The sequence below is a fragment of the Rhineura floridana genome, chromosome 3 (genome assembly GCF_030035675.1).
Source record: "Rhineura floridana isolate rRhiFlo1 chromosome 3, rRhiFlo1.hap2, whole genome shotgun sequence".
In the NCBI taxonomy this organism is placed as follows: Eukaryota; Metazoa; Chordata; class Lepidosauria; order Squamata; family Rhineuridae; genus Rhineura; species Rhineura floridana.
The window spans coordinates 188,101,497-188,125,613 of NC_084482.1; the positions used below are offsets into that span (position 1 = coordinate 188,101,497).

Genomic DNA, 24,117 nt, shown 5'->3' on the forward strand with positions numbered 1-24,117 from the left:
GTGTCTTGTACAAGCCCCATTGAAGTTAATGGGACTTACATATGAACACAAATGCTCTTGTATAAGTCTCATTCATTTCAATGGAGCTTACATAGGAACACCTTAGTGGCAGACTGTACACAGTATCTGTTAATCAAAGCAAAATGATCTTCTTACGTAAGTGCATGCAATTAAGTGTTAAGTACAGAGTGCCTAGATTCCACACACACACCCAGCAACCATGCCAATTCCCACTCAGAGCACTATCACCACCAGCAATGTGCTTCTTTACAGAGATAAAAATGGGAAATTAAAATATTTCGTCTTTATTTCCAAAGGAGGCAAATGAGAAGGAAAAATATTGTTTTGATGTCTATTAATAGCAATAAGGTTTTCTATGAGTAGCATTACCACTATGGTAACTTTGGGTTTAGAAGGCAGGTATATGTCTTGAATTCCCAACAGGAAGAGCTTTGGCTCAAGATTCCAAATGGCAACACACAGTGCCCACCACAGGGCACAAGTAAGGCAAAAAATGGTTGTTAGTAAACCAGTCATTTCTATAGCTTATGTTGTTTCATCATTCTGCTTGCTCCTCTAATGCAGTTGCATTCTTCCTCTTATCCTCATGTTCCCTTAGGAACATGCCTTTCTGGTGCTCACAGAGTTGGTGAAAGCCAATTAAGGAACTTCATGGCGACTTCAAAGCCAAGGAAACAGGCCTGGAAGAAAATGCAAAAAAGCACAAAGGCTAAATTATCACAAGGGTAATAGGGCTAAAAATCTCCACTAGAGGCTACCATTGTTGAGGGAGCGGAATTTAAAAGGAATTTCTGTCCCCCCCTCACTTAGAATCACTAATGGAGAGCTGAGACAACTGGAGTAAACTCAGATGATGAGATAATATGGCACAGTAACTAGTGCGTTAAGACCTGGAGCTTAAAGATCCCAGTTCTACACTTTCTAGGGGGCCTTGGACCAGCGATGTGGAGTATTTTTCAGAAGACTTCCCATTGCTATATTTTTCCCATGCAAAATTATGTCTCATGTCTAAAAAAGCCATAACTCATTTAATGAAACAATACAATAAAAAGTGTATCTGTTGAGTTGTCCTGCTTTAAAATATACACACGTTTTCCAATAAAAATAATTTCTAAGTAAAGCTTTGGATTTGTCTGAATGTTAATATTTGCACATTAAGTGTTTTACTAATTTGCTTTTCCTAATCACATATTTCAGTTTAAATACCTTTGGCTATTGGAAAACTTTTAACAAGACATAAAGTTAACAAAGCATTTTTTTAAGGTATGTTTACTAATAAACACACTAAAACTGTTTAAGGCTTCAGAAAAGTTTCCACAAAAAAGTTCCCTATCTTAAACATTTCTGGAACCTCCACGTCATTATCTTATAAAGTCAAAATCTCTTACAAAGTTTACATGAACAATTTTTACCAAGTATCACCACGGTGGAATTTTCCTGCATTTCTTCTTCCGTGGACTGGATTGCTGCCCAGATCTTATGATGGAAAAAGAGACTGAACCATAGAAATAAAGTGCCGGCACAGACCAGGAAGCAAAAGAACCTGCTCAAGTTCTGTTATTAACATTAACTTTAAAACAAAGAAGGCCAACTGAGGGAGAAGCTCATTAATTAACTAGGTGGGATTAGCTGACTCCCTCTTCTCCTCTGGAGCATCAGGAATTGCCGCAAAGTCATATCATTGCATGCTAGACTCACACCCCAATCAAATTTCCCTTGAGATGACTTAGAGGAAGCCAAGTTTTGCTCTTGCTTAGAGATGATTGACAGCCATGTTTGGGGGCTTGGAAGATTGGCTAGTAGCCCTTTCTCTGTCTAGTATCCATCTTGAGTTTGCCTGTAATCAAAGCTTGTTTGGCAATGTCCACTTCCAGTGGCTATACATCCATTTCCCACCAACTAACAAATGCACAAGTTTACACTGGCTTGAGCAAAATCTGTGTCTCACTTTTAGTTTGGCTCCAATATCCCTTTCTCTATAGGGTATGGCTGGCTTGCCTGATCTGTAACTGTTTGTTTTATTGACAGATGCCTGCTTTGGGATCTTGTGACAAGCTGAAAGTGGACTTTAATATGCCTAAATAATAAAAAAGTGGTCCTGGTGGTACACTCTGGTCTGGATGGTGTAGGGTGACCTGGTTCAGCGGTGGATTGACTAGATGCCCTTTGTAGAAGAAATAGTGTTGTAAAGTCAAGTCTGCTAATACTTTAGCTGTGAGAATCTAACCAAAATTATCATCATCAACATCAACATTAAAGCCACTGTTCACTTACTGCATTGGCAGGGAAAGCCCTGATCATTACAGCGGTAAATCCCTTGTACAGAGACATCACCCCTTCCTCTCGAATAAGCTCTCGCAAAACATCTCTGAAGCCATTGGGATACTTTCCTGGAGGGGCTGTTGAGCAAGGCAAAAGCATATACGTTATGGCTTAGCCATCTCATGAGCCCCAGTCACCAAGAAACCCTGGACAGGGGAGACAGCCTCTCACTCCTCCTTCCTCCCTACTCCCCGTCAATCACTCTCTCTCCTTTCGGCACTTCACCACAGTATCCTCCAGTTAGAACTATTACTGGCAGTGGTAATGCAACACATTTTCTGCAACGGTAAGTACTCTATGGCCCAGGGTCAGGGAACTCGTGGCTCTCCAGTTGTTGTTGGCACTCGAGCTCCCTCAGCCCCAGCCTTCATGGCCAGTAGTCACGAATGATGGGTGCTGTGGTCCAGCAACATCTGGAGGGTTACAGGTTCCTCATCCCTAGTTATGGGCCTTGATAGAAGTGACACAGTCCCTGCGCAGAGGGAGGGAAATGGAACTGTTCCTCAGAAGAGGATCTCTGGAAGTAATAGCCTTGAAGTTAGCCACTTGCCCACTAACAGCAAGTTGCTTGCCCAACCCACTGTTCAAGCTACAGAGACAGTCTGGCAGGCTGGTAAATCTTTCTGAACTCATCTGAAAGGCTTGATGAGCATGCAAGGCATGGCCATGGCAAGAATGCTGAACCAGTTTTGCAAATGAGTCCAGAAACGTTCTAGCCCACTTACCCGCCCCCAAAATCAACCCCATCACACATACCTATGGGAAGTCATTAGAGGCACAGAATGGCCTGAAATAAACAACTTCCTTCCAGTTTATAAAACGGAGGGGGAAACCTGTGGTTCTCCAGATGTTGCTGGAGTACAGCTCCCATCATCCCTGACCATTGGCCATGGCAGCTGGGGCTGAAGGGAGTTGGGAGTCCAAAAAGTGCCACAGGTTCCTCTCCCTTTTATAGAAGCTTCCCAGCTCTTTGTTTGATGGCAATTGTATTCACCACAGCTGACCAGACAAGTTCTTATATACAAGCCTTACACAGAGCAGGAGAGTTGATGCAAAGCTTCCTCCAGAAAAAAGCCGAACAGAAAGCGTCAAGTAAGGAGGCTGCAAAATGGGGTTATATCCCACTTCATTTCCAATTCCCATTGTGGCCAGAGTTGCAATTGTAAAGCCAGCAATTAGAAGGGGGTTGGGGAGGGAGAAAGACAATTGAGAATTTGGGCTGCGCAACCAACCCAATAGCTACAATGGGACTGAACAGTTGCCATACAGCAAAGAAAGGTGCAGATGTCTCATCAGGTGCCAGATTAAACAGGGAGACTGCCATGGCTTATTGCCCAGGAACGATGCTCAGAGGAGCTCTGAAGATGACTGTGTGCCAAAGGAGCCTGAAAGAGCTAATCCTCCAATGGGTATTCTCCTAAGGATATGGTAGAACTACCCTGGAACTCAGGGAAGTGGGTGAAACCATGGATGTTGTTAGCTACACCTCTGTGTTTTCTCTAATCCCATTCAGGTAAAATTAGCCATGAGCCACACAAGTTTACCGAGCTGTCATTGTACCAGTTCAGTTTTCCTGCCTCATTTTCAGATAACCACCTGCTGAGAATGAGTGGAAATCCCTGGAAAAGGGATCTCTTTGGAACGCACATTAACACAAAGACAAAAGAGTAATCTCCCAAGAGACACTACTCTTGCCTCACGTCATCTGGATTAGAGCATGAGCTGGCTCACCTGTCTGGAAGCGAGATTTCAACACATCTGGAGGGATCCCGACAGCCCAGTTAAAAATCCCTGCCATGCCACCTGCAAAGAGAATCCTGGGTACACTGAGGTCACTGACACTGCAGAAAACATTGACAGAGAGAGAGAGAGAGAGATTGGTCAGTTACCTCCATCATCAATTACTGCTGTTGTGAATAGTCACACTGTACTTATTTTGAATACGTTTAAGCTTTAATTAAATTGTCAGACTGTGGTTTTTTTTTGCATTTCATGGCCATTTAACCCCACTGTTTACAGGGTTTTTCTTCTTCTATATCTCTATTCTGAGCGCAACATTTCACACATCTGATGAAGCGAACTCAAGTCCACAAAAGTGCATACCATAGACTTTAAGGTGCCACAAGACTCCGTCATCATTTTCAGTTCTATTTCTGAAGATCATAATTTCTTGGGACCAGAAATGCAATTAAAAGAAGATACTAAAATGTTACAGACATGAAGTTGTGTCTCCCTGCCCACCCCTGGAATCTGTACTCGTTACCAAGCAAGTCCCACATCTTACACAGGGAACTATGGAGGTGCCAGAAGGCCTCTTGGTCAGTAACAGCCCTGTCCAAGGTCCCATTGGCTTCAAAGCCTTCAAGCAGACACTGCCGTGCAGATTTTTCAAGTCTTCTGCATTCATGAAGTTTAGAAAATAGCCTTTCATGACAGCTGATTCTTATTAGAATCTGGCTTCTGCATAAGCACTTCACAAAGAATACAGAAGTTTTACAAGTGGAGCAGAAGTTGCATTCTATGATGGGAGTTGTGTGCTGCCCCCTTTTATGGAGAACAAGCAGTGAAGGGTGCAGTCCTCGCTGAATTGTCACAACTGCGTCAGGCACATAAGGAATGGCTGAAAGGAATGGATGCTACTCGAAGTAGATGAGAACAAGGATCTGACACCATTACATTTGCACCCATTCCTCCCATCAAAGAGAAACAAAGAGGCTTTCTTTAGCTCTTTCAACTGCTGTTGGTCAGTTTTCTTTCACAGGGAGGTAGGGTGTTAGCTCAACAGAATAGCGATCCTTTGCAGCAATCCCAGCAGAAAAGAAACTGCTGGAGCCAATGGCAAATTAAAGTTAACTTAAAAGTATAGCTAATTGCTGTGTCAGTGCTGACAAATCTGGAAACTCATGTAGATGCTGATCAGAAGCGACTTGCTAAGAGGGATGGGGCTGCAATACTAGCTTCCCAGCAAGTGTGTTACCGCTTACTCAGAGGGAAAGAGGTGAGGTGACAGGGAGGTCAGCTCAGAGCAGGGCCATCAGCAAAGCCCATTCATTGTTTCCACTGGTGTGCCTGCACCACACCAACCTCCCAACTGCCTCACTCCCCCGCAACTGTCCCAGTAAGTTGCAGCCACACACCTGCCAGGAAGGTAGCGTTGAAGCTCCACCCTGCCCAGCAAGCTGTTTTTGATATTGATAAAGAGTTTCTGCTGTGCTTTGAAAGGTGGGGAGGACTTTATAACTTGGTGCCAGAGGGGAAAAATCCATCATAGTTACTATGTGGATCCATATATTCTATCCTTGTGCCATTATCCATACCCAGTGGCACATATGTTGATGCATCCAGTTAGGCTGCTGTGAAGATTAGCGTGACAGAACATGTGAAGTGCTTTGATCACTTGAAATTCTTTACATAAATGCTAGGTAATATTACTACTAGTAGTAGTATGTTTTCATTTCATTTTTATGTAGCCAAATACAAATGAAAGTAAAATACAACTGATCAAAATATTTTAGGCATTTCACTGGGAACACTTATCCAAATAGTACATCAAATCCAAGAGTAGTAGTGTTTTTGATAACTACACAATATTATTCTCACTCAGCTGCAGGAAATATTTCTCTGATGTACTTGTGGGAAACTCAGGGTTCTACTTACCTCTGCCCTTGCGGTGTCAAAATATTTTTTAGCCATTCATAGGTCATGAAGTACATTCCACTGGCTGGAACATCTGGATCAGACAAACAGATTCAGATTTGAAAGAAATCAGAGGCACAACTAGGGCATTTTGCAAAAGCAAGTCAAAACTGAACATTCGGCAGGGAGGAAAGACAAATTCTGCCATTTGTAAACGAAACACAACATTCCTCTAGGCCTTGAATTTGAACAAGGTGGCTTGACTGAGATTATATCCACACCGTACATTTAAAGCTCTTATATCATTTTAATCTCCATGGGTTTCCCCAAAGAATCCTGAAAACTGTAGTTCGTTAAGAGTCCTGAGAGTTGTTAGGAGACCCCCTCGCAGAGCTACAGCTCAACCCTTTACAAACAACAGTTCCCAGAATTCTTTGGGGGAAGCCATGACAAGGGCGTAAGAGTGCTTTAAATGTATGGTGCAGATGTCACCCAAGACAGAGGAGAGGCTGGATGGAGAAACCAAGTAAAAAAGAGAACATCCCATTATAAAACACAAAAGGAGTAATTCTGAGCCAGTCTTTTCCCTCTCCGCCCCCCCAGCTGCTTTTATTATTTATTTAAAATATTTATAACCTCATCTATATAGATATTAGGGAGGAGTTCAATAATAATATAGACAAAATATATAATAACATTACAAAACACCACATTGGAAACAGCTAAAAGCCAAACACAGCAGCAGCAGCAGCAGCAGCAGCAGCGGAGGAGGTAGTCATATAGTAAAACCCTTAAACTGCCCAGGCAAATAAATAGGTCTTGACCTGGCACTGAAGTATTATTTTATTTATTTAATAACATTTAATATATGGCTTCTCATTAACAAAGCAACCTCAAAGCAGTTTACAGGGTTACAAGTAACAACACTGGCGCCAGTAGCACTGCTAAGGTGAGGGCATTCCACAGGAAGGGCTTCAAGAGCGCTTTCCTAGCAATTACCTCTCATAAGAGTGAGCACTGTTCCTTTGTATACGCCTCGAATGCCAGCCTCACGATAGAGTTGTTTGGCACAGTCCAAGGGGCCCCCATATTTAATTTCACCCGAGGATGCCTGGATCTAAGTGGTTGAAAGAATGATATTCTCATCAACTATAACCATAGGATTGTTGAAACACCCACTAAATCTAAATAGATATGTATTCTGCTAGCAGGCAACAATACACAGAATCATAGAATAGTAGAACTGGAAGGGGCCTATAAGGCCATCAAGTCCAACCCGCTGAGCAACGCAGGAATCCAAATCAATGCATTCCTGACAGATGGCTGTCCAGCTGCCTCTTGAATGCCTCCAGTGTCAGACAGCCCACTACCTCTCTAGGTTATTGATTCCATTGTCATATGGCTCTAACAGTTAGGAAGTTTTTCCTGATGTCCAGTCGAAATCTGGCTTCCTGTAACTTGAGCCCATTATTCTGTGTCCTGCACTCTGGGACGATCGGGAAGAGATCCCGGCCCTCCTTTGTGTGGCAACCTTTCATGTACTTGAAGAGTGCTATCATATCTCCCCTCAGTCTTCTCTTCTCCAGGCTAAACATGCCCAGCTCTTTCAGTCTCTCCTCATAGGGCTTTGTTTCCAGTCCCCTGATCATCCTTGTTGCCCTCCTCTGAACCTGTTCCAGTTTGTCCACATCCTTCTTGAAGTGCAGAGACCAGAACTGGACGCAGTATTCAAGATGAGGCCTAACCAGTGCTGAATAGAGGGGAAATACATCTATTGGCGGTTGGCAAAATTTGCTCTACATGCGGAGAAACTAAGAGCTAGACACCAAAAAAACCTTGTGGGGTGAGTGGGTTGTGCCCTGGCACCATTATGGCTGTAATACTTATCCACTAAGATATGGGGTGGGTCAGTGTATCTTTCACTCAGGAGGGGAAATTTTATTTGAAATTTAGTGCTGTTGTCCCTTTACTGCATGCTGTTGAACTGTGTTTGTTGAAATATGACTTGTATTTTAGTATGTTTTTCCCCCTTTTACATGTGATGAATTGTAGTAGCCTATGGCTTTGAGCAATAAAGATTCATTTCTTATCATTTTCATTTCACCACTAAATCTAAAACTGCTGAAAGACAGCTCTGTGACCCTAATTCTTTTTTCAGAAGCAGCTTGTGAGACACAATCCATGGAATGATTGTGCACCAAAAAGGATAGGAACGAAATCCACTCGATGTATGATATATATTTAATAGCCAAAGGTTAGGCGTAGGGAACCTTTAGCCCTCCAGATGTTGCTGAATTATAACTCTCAGCATCATTGGCCATCTTTGCTGGTGCTGATGGGAGCTGTAGTTCAGCAACATCTGGAGGACCAAAGGTTCCCCACACCTGCCATAGGCTATTTCAAGTACAATGAAATACACAAACATGAAGCATAAGTAAATACAACCTTCACTTGAGATAAAATGAGAATAACAAATCAACCAAAATTTCTTACGGTTGCTCTTAATTTTAGGTTGTTCAGATTAACAAATCACCTTTGTAAGTCACTGACATTTGGTTCAAAATTCTTGCTTGGATTAAAATAAACAAACTGTCAGCTGTTCTCTCTGCACCCTTCCTACTTTTCCAGCTCTTTAACTTCTAATTTCTTACCTAGTCCAAAAAGAGCCACTTAAAACAACTTTTGTGAAGTGTACTATCCATAACATTAATTAAATGCAAGAAAATCTTACTTAGCAACTTTGCCTTGGGGGACATTCAAGATGTAAACTTGGAAATAAACAGGCATGTTGTTTATATGGGGAATGAATCTGGATATTCAGATGACTGAAGGTGGGATAACATGAGTGGTAGTGGGCGATCTTTCAGTAAGGCGGGGAGACCCAAGGCCTTTGTGAGGCCCAAAGAGGATTCCTGAGACCTTCTTTCCATATGCCTGGTGCAAACCAGGGGGTTGAGCAGGGGGTTGGACTTGATGGCTTTATAGGACCCTTCCAACTCTACTATTCTATGATTCTATGAAACCTCCCCCTTTTTCCTCCCTGACCCAAGGAAACCAACATTGGGAAAAAATAGAAGAGACTGTTCTGATCAACTGGATCATGCCCGGTTGAGCTGGGAAGGGAAGGGAAGTTGCCTGGAGATAAGAGTTACTTGGCAGTCAGAAAGGAATCAGGATGTATCACACCCTATGAGTGTTGCCTCTCCAAGAGCCAGTTTGGACATAAAGAGACTTTCATTGCAAGGAACTGAAGGGGGCCATGTCTCAGTGAGACAGAGGCAAGTCATTGCTTTAAGAAAGGCTGAGGACCAGGAAGAGTGTTATGCAGCCATATAATAGGCCCTTCAGCCCTATTGCCAGAAAACTGTTCTAACCACCACAAAGTAAACATGCTAAGAATGTATACCCTAAGTTCCTTGATGGGCATCCTGCAACCTATTGCTGGAAACCCAAGCCTCTAACCAGATGGCTGGACATCTGTTCCATCTCTCCCCTCCTGCTCCTCCAGTTGTCATTCTGCCCCACTTCCAGCCATCATATGAGCAGTATCATAAGAAAAAAAAACTGGGGAGAATAAGATGTGCCAATGATTAGCAGGAGTCAGAACATAGTTCCCTGACAATTTTAGTATCCTGTCATTCATATCTATACATTCTCTGTCACACACACACACACACACACACACGAGTGTGGTGGCTGGTGCTCTTTGGGACTGGTGGGGCGGAAGGCAGGGAGCCCAACAGTAGGTGGAGCCAGAGCCAATGACAGGCAGAGTCAGCTAATTCTAGAGTTGTCCCCATCCTCCTACTTCCTGCCGAGTTCAACAAGGGCAACACAGAGAATAAGGAGGAGGAAGCTGACAGCCAGTACTACACTCTGGATTCAGTGTAAGCAAGAAGGCAGGCAGGTGGGGGTTGGCTGAAGGTGGTGGGACAGTGCCCTATTTGCCCTAACAGACCATCCTCCACTGTATACATATATATTGTACATACATATACACACTTATCCACAAAAACATATATGCTTATTCATATGGCCTGGGGGAAATCTAAAACGTCTAGAAAATTAGCTATCTACATGGTATCATGCTGACCTCTGGATGAAGGGTAGAGGAGGCTACCCAGTGATAAGGAAATTTAAGGATGTGAAGCTTCTGTTAGGATGCAGTGATTGGCTAAGCTTCCCAAAAGGATGGATGACTTCCTCAGGCCCTCTTACCTGTAAAAGGCACTTGATCCTCTCTCCCGGAGCCATGATTGCAGTGGTGAACACCCCAGAAAGCATGCCTGCTGCAAAAATCTGGGGATATCTGCACAGGGATGAGAGGGCATTAATCATAAGTTATGCATTTTACTAAACACCCTGTAAGATTCAGAGTAAATGTGGTGATGACCACCAGCTGAGATGGCTTTAAAGGGGATTAGACAAATTCATAGAGGATAAGGATATTTGTGGGTACTAGTCATGATGGCTAAGGAAGCCTCCAGAATCAGAAGCAGTATGTCTCTGAACACCAGTTTCAGGGGATCACAAATGGGAGAGTGCTATTGTGCCTATATCTTGCTTGTGAGCTTCACATCGGCATCTGACTAGCCACTGTTAGAACAGGCTGCTGGACTAAATGGGCCTTTGGCCTGATCCTGCAGGGCTCTTCTTATGTTCTAATAGGACAGACATGTCACCTTATTAAATCAACAAGTGCTCAGAAATGCATTCTTTCAAAGACACTTCCTTTTCAAGAACAAAAGAATGAAAAATATGAGCCAACTATTTTAAAGTATGAATATTAACAGGGCTGTTAATTTTCAGTTTTAAAATTTTTAATTATGTGCCAAGAAAACCAATGTTCTGAACAAAATTTAATTATGCAATTAAATGACAATTTCATCATTTTACCTTTTCCCCATTTATATCTCACCAGGTGCTTCAAAAAGAGCCTCAGGACAGCTAATGACAATTTAAAAATAATAAAATCCAATTAAAAATAAAAAGACAGCATGAGCAACAATTACAAAACCACAGTAGTAAGCAGATTCCAATACATCACTACAAATCTGGAATCATATTCCTATTCATATTTTCCCAAAACACTTTACCGCAAGGGCGAGAAGCCTCAGGAGTGGAGGCAAAATGTGGCCCTCTGGGCCTCTCTGTCTGGCCCTCAGGACTTTCCTCAGGCCACACACCCTCTCCCAAGATCGTATCTCTCACTTTCCTTGCCTCAGCCCATCCTTGGGAGTTTCCTCAGGCTGTAATGTGTGCTTGAACTCTGATAATGCTTGCTACTTGCCTGGATAGAGGAGAGAGAGAGGTGTGTGAGAGCGTATGTAAAACTAACCTACCGTACAGAGGTAAAATTTACATTTATTGTCCCACCCACTTTTGCCTCTGGTCCCATCCATCATTGGCATGTGACTTCTGGAAAGTTGCCCAGGAAGGAATGTGGCCCTCAGTCTGAAAAAGGTCCCCCATCCAGGCTTTTCTGTGAACAAATATGGTCTTAACAAACCTCAGAAGAACCCAAACTAAGCAGACCTGCCAAACCTTTCTAAGAAGGGGCTTCTATAACAAGGGGGCCATGACTGGCAATGGGCCTGGGGCTCCAGGAACAGCACTGAGTTCAGGAGCACATTCAGACTGCACACCTGCTCTTTCAAGAGGCACACAACCCCATCCAGATGACGAAAACAACCCATTCCCAAACTGGCTAAGCCACGCTCTTACCATTAACATCTCTATCAGGCCTGGGGCTGAGCTTATTTGCCTCATCCAGTCAACCAAGGACTTCCAAGGAGAAAAGGGGCTGCGTGATTTGAACGTACTGATGACACCTCATCCCAAGTCACCACCATGGCCACCAACATAGATGGCTTCAAAAAGGAATAGACCAGAGGATGTATCTTTCCTGTAATGGGGTCGCCTGAGATCAGGTAGTGCCTAGAAAGAATTTTTTTTCTGTGCATACTGCTGCACAATAAGTGTGGGTGAATTTTAAAGAATCTGCCCCCCCAGGCCAAATGTGAAATCTTTACAAAGAGGCTTATGCACATCTTCTGCTTTGCAGGAGCTAAAGACCAGGGACTCATTAAAAATTCACTGTATAGTTAACTTGTAGTACAATGGTATACATGTCTACTCAGAAGTAAGTCTCTGTGTTTGATGCAGCTTACTTCCAAGTAAGTGGGTATAGGATGACAGTCTAGGCTTTGGTTTAAGGTTGGCTATGGAGGAAAAACAGGGTTTCTGTGCCTTTAACAGTTGTATGACAGGCAGAAATTCAACAGACCAAGCCTTCTCTAGTATGGAAAGACAATTATGGGAAAAAGCTTCACCATGACTGCTCTCTAATTTTGTGTTATGCCACACCCCCATGGCAGCCATTTTGTGACTGGTGCCCCCAGCACTCTCTCAAAATTTGAAATGTGCCCTCTGGTCCAAAAAGGTTGGTGGCTTCTGCTTTAAGGTGCCACAAGACCCTTTACTGCTTTTGCAGAAACAGACCAAACAAAACTCCCTGTCTGAAAACTGAAACAATGTACATGTTTTATATAGAATACAATATTTATGTTTTGCAGAATTTGTCATTTTCTCAGCAGGAATTGCATGAAAACAGGAACACATTCCGTGATTCTATGCAAAATTTGGATTGGATATAGAATGTAGCACATGCACACACCCCAAAAAACAGCAAGCCAAATTGTAAGGGGGTGGAGAGAAAGAATGATGTAGCACATCCATGTCTATCTGCAGAATGCTACCAGACATAAGTAATGACTGAGCAGCACTTGCAGCAAAAAGAATGGATGGCTCTTGCAGTCAATGAGAAGATGACGGCCCTAAAAACACTCCTAGGAAAGAATTAAAATGCGTTTGACTGAAATTTATTAAGTCATGTCAATTGATAGCTGAAGAAGAAAAGGACACACAAGAACGTCAACCAGTACCATCACCTTTTTTCTCTCTTACCCTTATTTCTCTCTTTAAAAAAAAATCATCTGATGCAGTAACAACTGAAGATGAGAAGTTGCAATGATAAAAATATATAGGAAGAAACACTGGTCAGACAGGAAGAGAAGAGGTGTTTCTTCATAGAATCATAGAATAGTAGAGTTGGAAGGGGCCTATAAGGCCATCGAGTCCATCCCCTGCGCCATGCAGGAATCCAAATCAAAGCATTCCTGACAGATGGCTGTCCAGCTGCCTCTTGAATGCCTCCAGTGTCAGACAGCCCACTACCTCTCTAGGTTATTGATTCCATTGTCATATGGCTCTAACAGTTAGGAAGTTTTTTCTGATGTCCAGTCGAAATCTGGCTTCCTGCAACTTGAGCCCATTATTCCGTGCCCTGCACTCTGGGACGATTGAGAAGAGATCCCGGCCCTCCTCTATGTGACAACCTTTCATGTACTTGAAGAGTGCTATCATATCTCCCTGCAGGTGATTGGCAATCCTGGACCTGATCTTAACAGGGATGAATTGGTCACGGGAATTAAAGCGGTTGGTACCCTGGGGGAAAGTGACCACGTAATGCTGGAATTCTTGATTCTGGGGAAAGCCAAAGAAGAATATAGTCAAATATGGACCTTGGATTTCAGGAAAGCTGATTTTAGCAAGCTCAGGGAAATGATGGGTAGGATCCCGTGGCTAGATAGACTAAAGAAAAAAGGAGCCCAAGAAGCGTGGGAGTTCATGAAGAAGGTATTACAAAAAGCGCAATCGTAAACAATTCCAAAGAGGAAGAAAAACGGAAGACAGCAGAAAAAGCCAATGTGGCTACACAGAAGACTGGTGGAGGAGGTCAAAATATAAAACAGCATGTATAAAGAATGGAAGGAAGGACGCATCACCAAGGAAGAGTACCAACGAATGGCTTGGGCTTACAGGAATAGTGTAAGGAAAGCTAAAACCCAGAATGAGCTGAGGCTGGCGAGGGAAGCAAGGAAGAACAAAAAGGGGTTTTTCAGATATGTTCGAAGCAAGAGAAAGACCAAGGAAACAGTGGGACTGCTGCTCAATGAGGATGGCAAAATGTTGACAGATAACAAGGAAAAGGCAGAACTGCTCAACACCTATTTTGCCTCCATTTTCTCCCAAAAAGGGAACAGTGTGCAACCTTGCATCGGTAGCAATCTCAGTAAGGGGTCGGGATTGCAGTTCGAGATTGATAATGAGTTCAAATGAGTTCAAATCTCCAGGGCCTGATGAACTGCATCCCAGAGTATTGAAGGAACTTGCGGATGTACTCTCGGAACCTCTTGCCATCATCTTTGAGAAATCCTGGAGAACGGGAGAGGTGCCGGAGGATTGGTGACGGGCAAACGTCGTCCCGCTCTTTAAAACGGGTAAAAAAGAAGATCTGGGGAATTATAGGCCAGTCAGTCTGACTTCAATACCAGGAAAGATATTAGAACAGATAATAAAAGAGTCCATTGGCAACTATCTAGATGACAATGCTGTGATTGGTAGGAGCCAGCATGGGTTTGTCAAGAAAAAATCCTGTCAAACTAATCTCATCTCTTTTTTTGATTGGGTCACTAGCTTAGTAGATGGTGGAAATGCTGTACATGTCGTCTGTCTAGATTTCAGCAAAGCGTTTGATAAAGTCCCCCACAACCTTTTGATTAGCAAACTGGTCAAATGCGGACTAGATGGAAATACTGTCAGGTGGATTCACAACTGGTTGGAAAACCGTACTCAAAGGGTGGTCGTCGGTGGCTCTGCTTCGGACTGGAAGGAGGTTTCGAGTGGAGTGCCACAGGGTTCTGTCCTGGGACCGATACTCTTCAACATTTTTATCATTGACTTAGATGATGGGGTGGAGGGAAGCCTTATGAAGTTTGCAGATGATACAAAACTGGGAGGGATAGCTAACACAATGGAAGACAGGAATAAAATCCAAAGGGACCTGGATAGACTAGAAAATTGGGCTGAAATTAATAAAATGAAATTCAATAAAGACAAATAAATGCAAGATTCTGCAATTAGGCCACAAAAACAAAATGCACGGGTACAGGATGGGAAATACCCGGCTTAGCAGTAGTGCATGTGAGAAGGACCTTGGAATTGTAGTGGATCGCAGGTTGAACATGACCCAGCAGTGTGATGCTGCGGCAAAAAAGGCAAACGCGGTTTTGGGCTGCATAAACAGAGCTATAGTTTCCAGGTCGAGGGAAGTAATAGTCCCACTATATTCTGCATTAGTCAGGCCTCATCTGGAATACTGCGTTCAGTTCTGGGCACCTCATTTTATGTATGTTTAAATTGTTGATTTGATGACCAGGTGGTTTTAAATTGAATGTAAAGTGTTTACTTGATGTACACCGCCCAGAGAGCTTTGCTATGGGCGGTATAAAAATTGAATTAAATAAATAAATAAATAAATAAGGATATAGACAAGTTAGAGCGGGTTCAGAAGAGGGCGATGAGGATGATAGCCAGTATGGAGAACAAGTCTTATGAGGAAAGGTTGAAGGAACTTGGCATGTTCAGTCTGGTGAAGAGAAGGCTGAGGGGTAACATGATTGCACTCTTTAAGTACCTCAAGGGCTGTCACATAGAGGAGGATACAGATTTGTTCTCTGCTGCCCCAGAGGGTAGGACTAGGTCTAATGGTTTTAAGTTGCAAGAGCGTAGATTCAAACTGGACATTAGAAGGAACTTCTTGACAGTAAGGGCAGTTCGGCAATGGAACCGACTGCCTAGGGAGGTGGTGGGATCCCCTTCGCTGGATGTCTTCAAGCAGAGGCTGGACAGCTGTCTGCGGGAGATGATCTAGCTGTGGATTTCCTGCTGTGAGCAGGGGGTTGGACTCGATGGCCTACAAGGCCCCTTCCAACTCTATGATTCTATGATTCTCAGTCTTCTCTTCTCCAGGCTAAACATGCCCAGCTCTTTCAGTCTCTCCTCATACGGCTTTGTTTCCAGTCCCCTGATCATCTTTGCTGCCCTCCTCTGAACCCGTTCCAGTTTGTCTGCATCTTTCCTGAAGTGCAGAGACCAGAACTGGACGCAGTATTCAAGATGAGGCCTAACCAGTGCTGAAAATAGAGGGGAACTAGTACTTCGAGCGATTTGGAAACTATACTTCTGTTAATGCAGCCTAATATAGCATTTGCCTTTTTTGCAGCCACAGCACACTGTTGGCTCATATTCAGCTTGTGATCAACGACAATTCCAAGATCCTTCTCACATGTCGTACTGCTGAGCCAAGTATCCCCCATCTTGTAACTGTGCATTTGGTTTCTTTTTCCTAAGTGTAGAACTTTGCATGTATCCCTGTTGAATTTCATTCTGTTGTTTTCAGACCAATGCTCCAGCCTATCAAGGTCCCTTTGAATTTTGTTTCTGTCTTCCATGGTATTAGCTGTGCCCCCCAATTTTGTATCATCTGCAGATTTGATAAGCATGTTCTTTACCTCCTCATCCAAGTCATTAACAAAAATGTTGAAGAGCGCTGGGCCCAGGACCGAGGCCTGTGGTATCCCACTCGCTACTTCCGCCCAGTCTGAGAAGGAACCATTGATAAGCAGTTTGAGTAAGATTCTAGAACCAACTGTGGATCCATCTGATAGTTGTTTCATCCAGCCCACATTTAGGTAACTTGCTAATCAGAATATCATGGGGCACTTTGTCAAAAGCTTTGCTGAAGTCGAGATATATTATGTCCACATATTCCCACAGTCTACAAAGGAGGTTACCCGATCAAAACATGAGATAAGATTAGTTTGGCAAGATGTGTTCTTCATAAATCCATGTTGGCTCCTAGTAATCACGCATTGCTTTCAAGGTGCTTACAGATTGACTGCTTTATAATCTGCTCCAGAATTTTTCCAGGGATTGATGTAAGGGTGACTGGTCTGTAGTTCCCCGGTTCCTCCTTCTTGCCCTTTTTGAAGATAGGGACAACATTGGCTCTCCTCCAGTCATCCGGCACTTCACCGGTCCTCCATGATTTCGCAAAGATAATAGACAGCGGTTTGGAGAGTTCTTCAGCGAGTTCCTTCAATACTCTAGGATGCAGTTTATCAGGCCCTAGAGATTTGAACTCGTTCAAAGTGATTAGGTATTCCTTGACCATTTGTCTACCAATCTCAAGCTCCAATCCTGCCCCTTCTACTTCATGTTTCCCAGGAGGGTCCCACATCCTTTTTTGGGAGAAGACTGAGCCAAAGTAGGAATTGAGGACTTCTGCCTTTTCCTTGTCATCTGTTATCATTTTGCCATCCTCATTGAGTAGCTGTGCCACCATTTCTTTTCTCTGTCTTTTACTATGGATGTACCTGAAGAAAGCTTTTTTGCTGCTTTTAGCATTCCTCGCTAGCCTCAGCTCATTCTCAGCTTTAGCCTTCCTGACACCATCCCGGCAATTCCGTGATACCTGCCTGTACTCTTCCTTTGTGGCCTGGCCTTCTTTCCACTTCCTGTATGTTTTGTTTTCAGGTAATCTCTAAGCTTTTTGTGAAGCCACATTGGCTTCTTCTGTTGTTTCCCCCCTTTTTTCCTTATTGGAATTGCTTGCAATTGCGCTTTTAGAATTTCCTTTTTTAGAAACTCCCACCCATCTTGGACTCCTTTTCTCATTAGGGTGGCTTGCCATGGAATCATACTTACAATTGTTCTGAGTTTATTAAAATCAGCTTTCCTGAAGTCCAGGGTGCGCATATGGCTACTCTCAGCTTTTGCTTCTGTTAAAATCAAGAATTCAAGTATTCACTTTCCCCCAGAGTTCCCGTAACTGCCACTTCATCCACCAAATCATCTCTATTGGTCAGAATCAAGTCCAGGATAGCTGATCCTCTGGTAGCTTCCTCCACTTTCTGTAGGGAAAGGTTATCTCCAACACAAGTCATAAATTTCTTGGAGGGGCCATGTTTGGCAGAATTTGTCTCCCAACAGATATCGGGATAATTGAAATCCCCCATTACTACTACATCATGCCTCCTCGAAACATTGGCAATTTGGATTTCAAAAGTTACATTCTCATCTCCTTGATTGGGTGGTCGGTAATAGACTCCAAGCACCACATTCCTTTTATTACTTGCCCCATTAATTTTAATCCAGATACTCTCTGTGGAGCTACCAAGCTCATTTTCCTGTATTTCTGTGCGGGATATATATATTTTAACATATAGCGCGACTCCACCTCCCTTTTTATTCCTTCTGTTCTTCTTGAACAAGTTATATCCTTCAATTGCTGTATTCTAGTCATGGGAGTCATCCCACCAAGTTTCGGTTATACCTATCAAGTCGTAATTGCCCTCCTATATTAAGAGTTCAAGTTCGTCCTGCTTGTTTCCCATGCTCTGCGCATCAGTACATCAAAGACCATGTGATTTATGGCTTGGCTTCTTTACTACATTTTTCTGAGGACTGTTACTGGACCCTATTAGAGCTGATCTCTCTGGTCCCGCTACTGTGCATAAGCCTTCATCAGTCGTTACCACCAAGTTTACGTCTCCCTCCCCTTTAGGCTTCAGTTTAAAGCCCTCCTGATTAACTTCTCCATGCCGTGGCCAAACACATTCTTCCCAGTCCTTGTGAGATGCAACCCATCACTTGCCAGCAGTCCATCTTCCAGGAACCGTAGCCCATGGTCCCAGAATCTAAATCTTTCACGTCTGCACCACCTTCGTAGCCATTCATTCACACAGAGTATTTTTCTTTCCCTTTCTACTCCTAAGTACTGGAAGGATGGATGAAAAAACTATCTGGGCCCCAAAGTCCTTGAGTTTCCTTCCCAGAGCTTCAAAGTCTGATGTGATTTCTTCATAGCTCTGTTTGGCAGTATCATTTGTTCCCACATGGATGAGGAGAAAGGGATACCTGTCGGTGGGCTTGATGAGTGATGGCAACCTTTCCGTCACATCTCTAATCCGTCCTCCTGGTAGACAGCATACCTGGCGAGTCCACGGATCTTCTCGGCATACTTGGGTTTCAATCCCTCGCAGTAGGGAGTCTCCCACTACTAGTACTCTTCTTGTTGTGGGGCATGGTTTCATTGTCCCTGCTTGATTGAGCTTCAGCCTCTTGCTTGTTGTAGCACGGGGTCTCCTGTAATTATTCCACCACAGGCTGTCCTCCAGTCTCCTCCTCGAGTGGTTGAAAGCGGTTCCATAGCTCCACTGGTGAAGGGTGTCTTCTAGCTCTTCTGCTCCTAACTGTCACCCTTTCCCACGGAGTTTCCTCCACTTTGTTATTCCTCTCCAAAGCAGTCTCCTCTTCTGCTACCACATGCTGTTGCTTTTCCACCTCCACGTCTCTTTGCTGCTGTTGTTCCAGCATTCTAAGAACTCTTCATCTTCTCTTGTAGTCTTCAGTGTAGCCACCCGCCGTTTCAGGCCTCTCACCTTTTCTTCCAACAGTGCCACGAGCTTGCACTTGTTGCACGTGTATGCATGTTGTTCTCAGGCAAGAAAACAAACATGGCACACACCTTGCAGGTCACAACCACTGGAGAATCCTTCCCGTTCATACCTACCTTTTGTTTCTTTCTAACTACTTGTTTTGGAGTGGCCTGTGCTTTGTCCTGTCCTACTTCAGGGTAAACTTGAGAGTCCCGCTGGAGAATTAGGAATTTGTTTGGTTTGTTGTTGTTGTTTTTAGGGACCTCCCCCTTGACCTCCCCTGTGGAACTCCTTTGTCAAACTCCTGTTTGCCCTCCCTGTTCGCTTGCTCTCTGAAATCTGGTTTGCTTTTATGTCCTCACCTGTAGATCAACTGAGACAGCTCCCTCTGCTCTGTTAGGAGTCAGGAAGCAGACTCTTGTATGAAATTGAATCAAATGTAAGAAGCCAAATAAATGAAAAGAATAAAACCAATGCATTATCTGAGAATGCCCACACACATGTAATCCATTTCTGAAGATTAAGCTAAAAGCTACCAGGAAATTAATTGTATAATTTGAATGAGGGAGCAATTACGTAATATGCAAATTCAGGACGTACAAAAGGAAGTTCTTCTTCACATAGCATATAATTAAACTATGGAAATCACTGCCAGAAGATGTGCTGATGATCACCAATGCACGTGGCTTCAAAAAAGGATTAGACTGGGGGTGGAGGACCTCTGGCCCATGAGTCAATCGTGGCCTGCCAGGAAGCCTGAGGTGGCCTGTGAGGCTATTTCCCCCAAACTATGCCCAACTGACCATCAGCTGACACCACTTGGTGACATCAGCGGATGGAAAGGGTTCGATCCTGCTGAGTGTTGCTTCATGAGCACATTCTATGTGAGGAATGCACTGGCAAAGCAGACCCCTGCAGCCAGCAGGATTGAATCATTCCGCTCATCAGCTGGTGAATGGAGGGTTCAATCCTGTCAGGCACTGCTTTGCCAATACATTCCTGGGGAATGTGCCGGCAAACCAGACACTTCCCTCCATCCCCATGGGTTAACTTTGAGAGGCGGGTAGCCCTGCCCACCTGCCAAAGTTGGCCCATGGATGTTGGGGGAGATAAAGAGCTGGCCTGGCAGGCCAAAACGGTTCCCCACCCCTGGATTAGACAAACTCAAGGAGGATAAAAGTTCTCAATGGCTATTAGTCATGATAGCTACATATTACCTACAGGGTCCAAGACAGAATGTCTCTGAATGCCAGTCACTGGGGAACTACAGCAAGGGAAGGGTATTGCCCTCATCTCCTGCTTGTGGGCTTCTCAGGGGCATCTGGTTGGCCACTGTGGGAAACAGGATGCTGGACTAGATGGACTACTGGCCTGATCCAACAGGTTCTTATGTTCTTATATCTGATTTAATAGGGCTGCTCTTAGGTAAGTGTGTGCATAGAACTGAAGCCTCACACAAAATTCTGGTAATCCAACATGATCTAGATGCATTTAGCTATTTGGAGAACCAAGGGTGTACCGAACAGATGGGTAAGTAGAGGGAAGAACGAGTTATGTACATCACTGAGTGTAGGCTTGGCAGAACACTTATCTTGGCATATAATTGCAATTTACGTGCTCAGGCCTACTATTATGAGAAAGTGTTACGAGCCTGCCGTTATGTAACAGACACCCCCCCATGCTAATCTGAAACATGCTCCTTCCTAAACAGACGTAAGTTTTGCCTGGAAAGAAAACTGTGTAGCAACAGCCCACACAGTGTCTGTTTTTAGCCAGTGCAACGAATCCCACGCTTCCAGGAGCCTTCAAACTTGCCAGATTTATTCAAAATATCTATAACAGGGAGGAAAAATAACACAGCTTGGCTGCAGTGCCAGAATGCGTAATTTTAAAACTCACAGTAGGCTGGAAAACCTGAAGAACATATCCCTAAAAGGTCTAAACATCTCTGTCACTCACGTCAGAACATCATCAGGGGTCCTCTGCTGGAGTTTTTTCCCCAAGCCAAATCCAAAGAAACACACAGCAAACATGGGGGTTACACCAACAATTGGAGCCGCCATCCCCTTATACAAGCCACGGACTCCCTGCAAAACACAGCAAGTCAGCAGATTACTTGATTTTTCTGCATCTCTTCACAGGTGATGCAGTTTCACCACTGGATATCAGACAGACCTTATTCAAGATAATCCCAACAGCTGCTAGATTATTGTGAAGAAGGAGGGAGATTTTAATTCATCCGCAGCCTTACATTATTAATAAACATGTCAGGGGCTTTGTTCACACATCACAGTAAGCCATAGACCATGGTTTATCATGCATGAGCTGATTGCACACACTTTGGTCCTCCCCACTTGCGCTGGGATATACAAACCACTTTATATATGAACCAGGGATCACAGTTTATTTCACTCAATCACAGTTAGTATGCCAAGAACAAACCTTGGCAGAAACAACCTCTCCCTTTGTCAGCCTTAACTAGACCTTGGCATTCCCATCTTAACAAGGATTTCAAACAGGTTTTCAAACCATGGTTAAAAGGGAAGCTGGTTAGCATTAACTATGGTTACAGTCAGGGCCGGTTCTAAAGGGCGGCCAGGTGGGGCACTGGCCCGACAGCCCCTGGAGCTACAGGGGGCCCCTCCGCTCCCCTTCTGTGATCTGCGACCCCCCACACACCCCCACCTACCTGTCTGCTGTTTTTTACCATTGCCCTTAACGAAGATGGCGGCCTAGTTTCCCTAAGGTACTGAAGCTCCTGCCGCCATCTTAGTTGATGGCAGAGATGCATGCGATGCGTGCCATCAACAAAGATGGCAGCGGAGGTGTCATCCCCTTAGGGAAACCGCGGCTGCCATCTTCATTAAGGGCAATGGTAAAAGACAGCAGACAGGTAGGTGGGGGGCTGCGTGTGTGTGTGTGTGTGCGCGCACACACACACACCAGGGCCCAGGGCAAGCTGATGCCCAAGGGCCCCGGCATTCCTGGAGCCGGTCCTGGTTACAGTTGGTGCAATGTAATGTTCAACCGTTGTTAAAGAGAACAAAGGAAAAGGGGGGAAATTTGCTCCAGATAGTGGAAGAGGAAAAGCATAGAACTAGATTTTTTAACTAAAGTTAAATAAGAGCAGCAATGTAAGGGTTACAGTATTGCGTCCAATGTTCTTCAAGGTGAAGGAACAGCAAAAAGATACTGGAATATCATCCAGAAAGCCCCTAAAAACACATGAATACAGAAAAACAACTGTGTACACTGCACAGATTGCACATGTGTTTAACCTAATGGCCATGTCTACAAATCACATAAACCATGATTTATCATGATGTGCACAAGCTGCAGCGAGCCTTAGATTTATGCCCTTCCCCTTCCGTACCCTGTGTGGCCAGAAAGAGTTCAAGAACTCTTAGTTTAGCATTTAGTAAACCATAGCTTCCTCTTTCAGCTGAACCTGGGTTACCACTACTATCATCAATTTCAAAACAAACCAACTTCAAACCATGGGCTGTGAAGCTGACTTGTTTAAACAAACCATAGTTAGCATAAATCACGATCCCCAGTTTGGACAAAATGGGAAGCTGTGTTTTGCCAAAAGCAAAAGCACCTGAAGTCCTTGTCTCAGCCACACGGGGAAAGGGGAGGGACAGGGTGTGTGAGTCAAAGGTTCACTATGGCTCAAAATGGAAATGGACTGCCTATGGCTCAAGCATATCACAAAAAAACATAGTATGAGGTGCAAACCAGACTTCTGTGTGAACAGCCCCAAAGTATGAGATGTCTCATCTTTACACTTAGGTACGCTTAATTGGACAACTACCTTTACCTTCATAGCTAGCTATAAATGACTGTCATGTTGAAACACTTAAGCATGACTTATTTGAACTGATAACCCAAGAAGTTATCCATCTTGAGTGAAACATCATTGTGACACAGTTTCATTCAGATCAGCTATATGAACAAGTGATATCTCTGATTGGCACTGCAACTGAATTGACACAATACCTCTGTCACAAGAGTCTTTCTAAAGCAGTCAAACGTCCCAGAGTAGAATAGAGACTGTCCTGGCAAAGCTTTTGGTTGAGTCTGTATCCTAACCTGCAAAACAAATTAAGAGAGGGGGGAAATTCAAGAAATAAAGGTTCTCTTTTATTATTGTGCCCATTTTATTATGAAATTGATTTCTAACAGAGAAGCCTAGTCACCTGCTCACAGCTCTGATTGCCTCAGGCACTTCTGTCCTCACACATCACATGCTCATTTTTTCTTCTCTGAACCCACCGCTTACCTGGGGAAATGGACCATTATGAAAATGGAGTGGGACAGCTGTTCACCTGTTTGACTGCCTAGGAAGCATATTTATTTATTTATTAAATTTATATCCTGTGGTTGACAGGAATTCAGGCTAATTATCATAATAATAATAAACCAAAGAAATAGCCTCTCTTTTTCAAGGCTGGGCCAGAGCCTTGGGACAGTATCTCCTGAAACTCAGACTTAGCAATAGGTGGCAGATGAAGGTTCTGTGTAGATCACTGTTCTTCAACATTGCATCCCCAGATGTTCTTGGACTACAGCTCCCATCATCCCCAGCCAGCTTAGCCACTGGTCAAGGGATCATTAGAATTGTAGTCCAACAATCTGCCTTGGGCTCCTACTGGGAGAAAGGGCAGGATATAAATCAAATAAATAAAATATCTGGGGACCTAAAGTTGAAGATGTTGATGTGTGTGCGTTGTTGCATGAAACAGCATACGTTACGTTGGAGTTAAGTTGCTCAAGAAACTTCTCAGATGCATTA

At 43.8% G+C, this 24,117-nt stretch overlaps 1 protein-coding gene across 1 annotated transcript in view; it reads right to left on the reverse strand.

Moving 5' to 3' along the window:
- Nucleotides 1–289: 289 nt before the first annotated feature.
- SLC25A20 (solute carrier family 25 member 20) overlaps nt 290–24,117 on the reverse strand; it is a 29,847-nt gene continuing 6,019 nt past the window's right edge. The window contains exons 2-9 of the mRNA XM_061618802.1: nt 23,322–23,414; nt 21,282–21,409; nt 10,198–10,288; nt 6,979–7,096; nt 6,001–6,073; nt 4,075–4,184; nt 2,296–2,420; nt 290–701 (exon numbers count right to left, since the gene is read on the reverse strand). Coding sequence (XP_061474786.1) covers nt 639–701; nt 2,296–2,420; nt 4,075–4,184; nt 6,001–6,073; nt 6,979–7,096; nt 10,198–10,288; nt 21,282–21,409; nt 23,322–23,414 — 801 coding nt within the window. The 3' untranslated portion in view covers nt 290–638. The remainder of the gene's footprint in view (nt 702–2,295; nt 2,421–4,074; nt 4,185–6,000; nt 6,074–6,978; nt 7,097–10,197; nt 10,289–21,281; nt 21,410–23,321; nt 23,415–24,117) is intronic.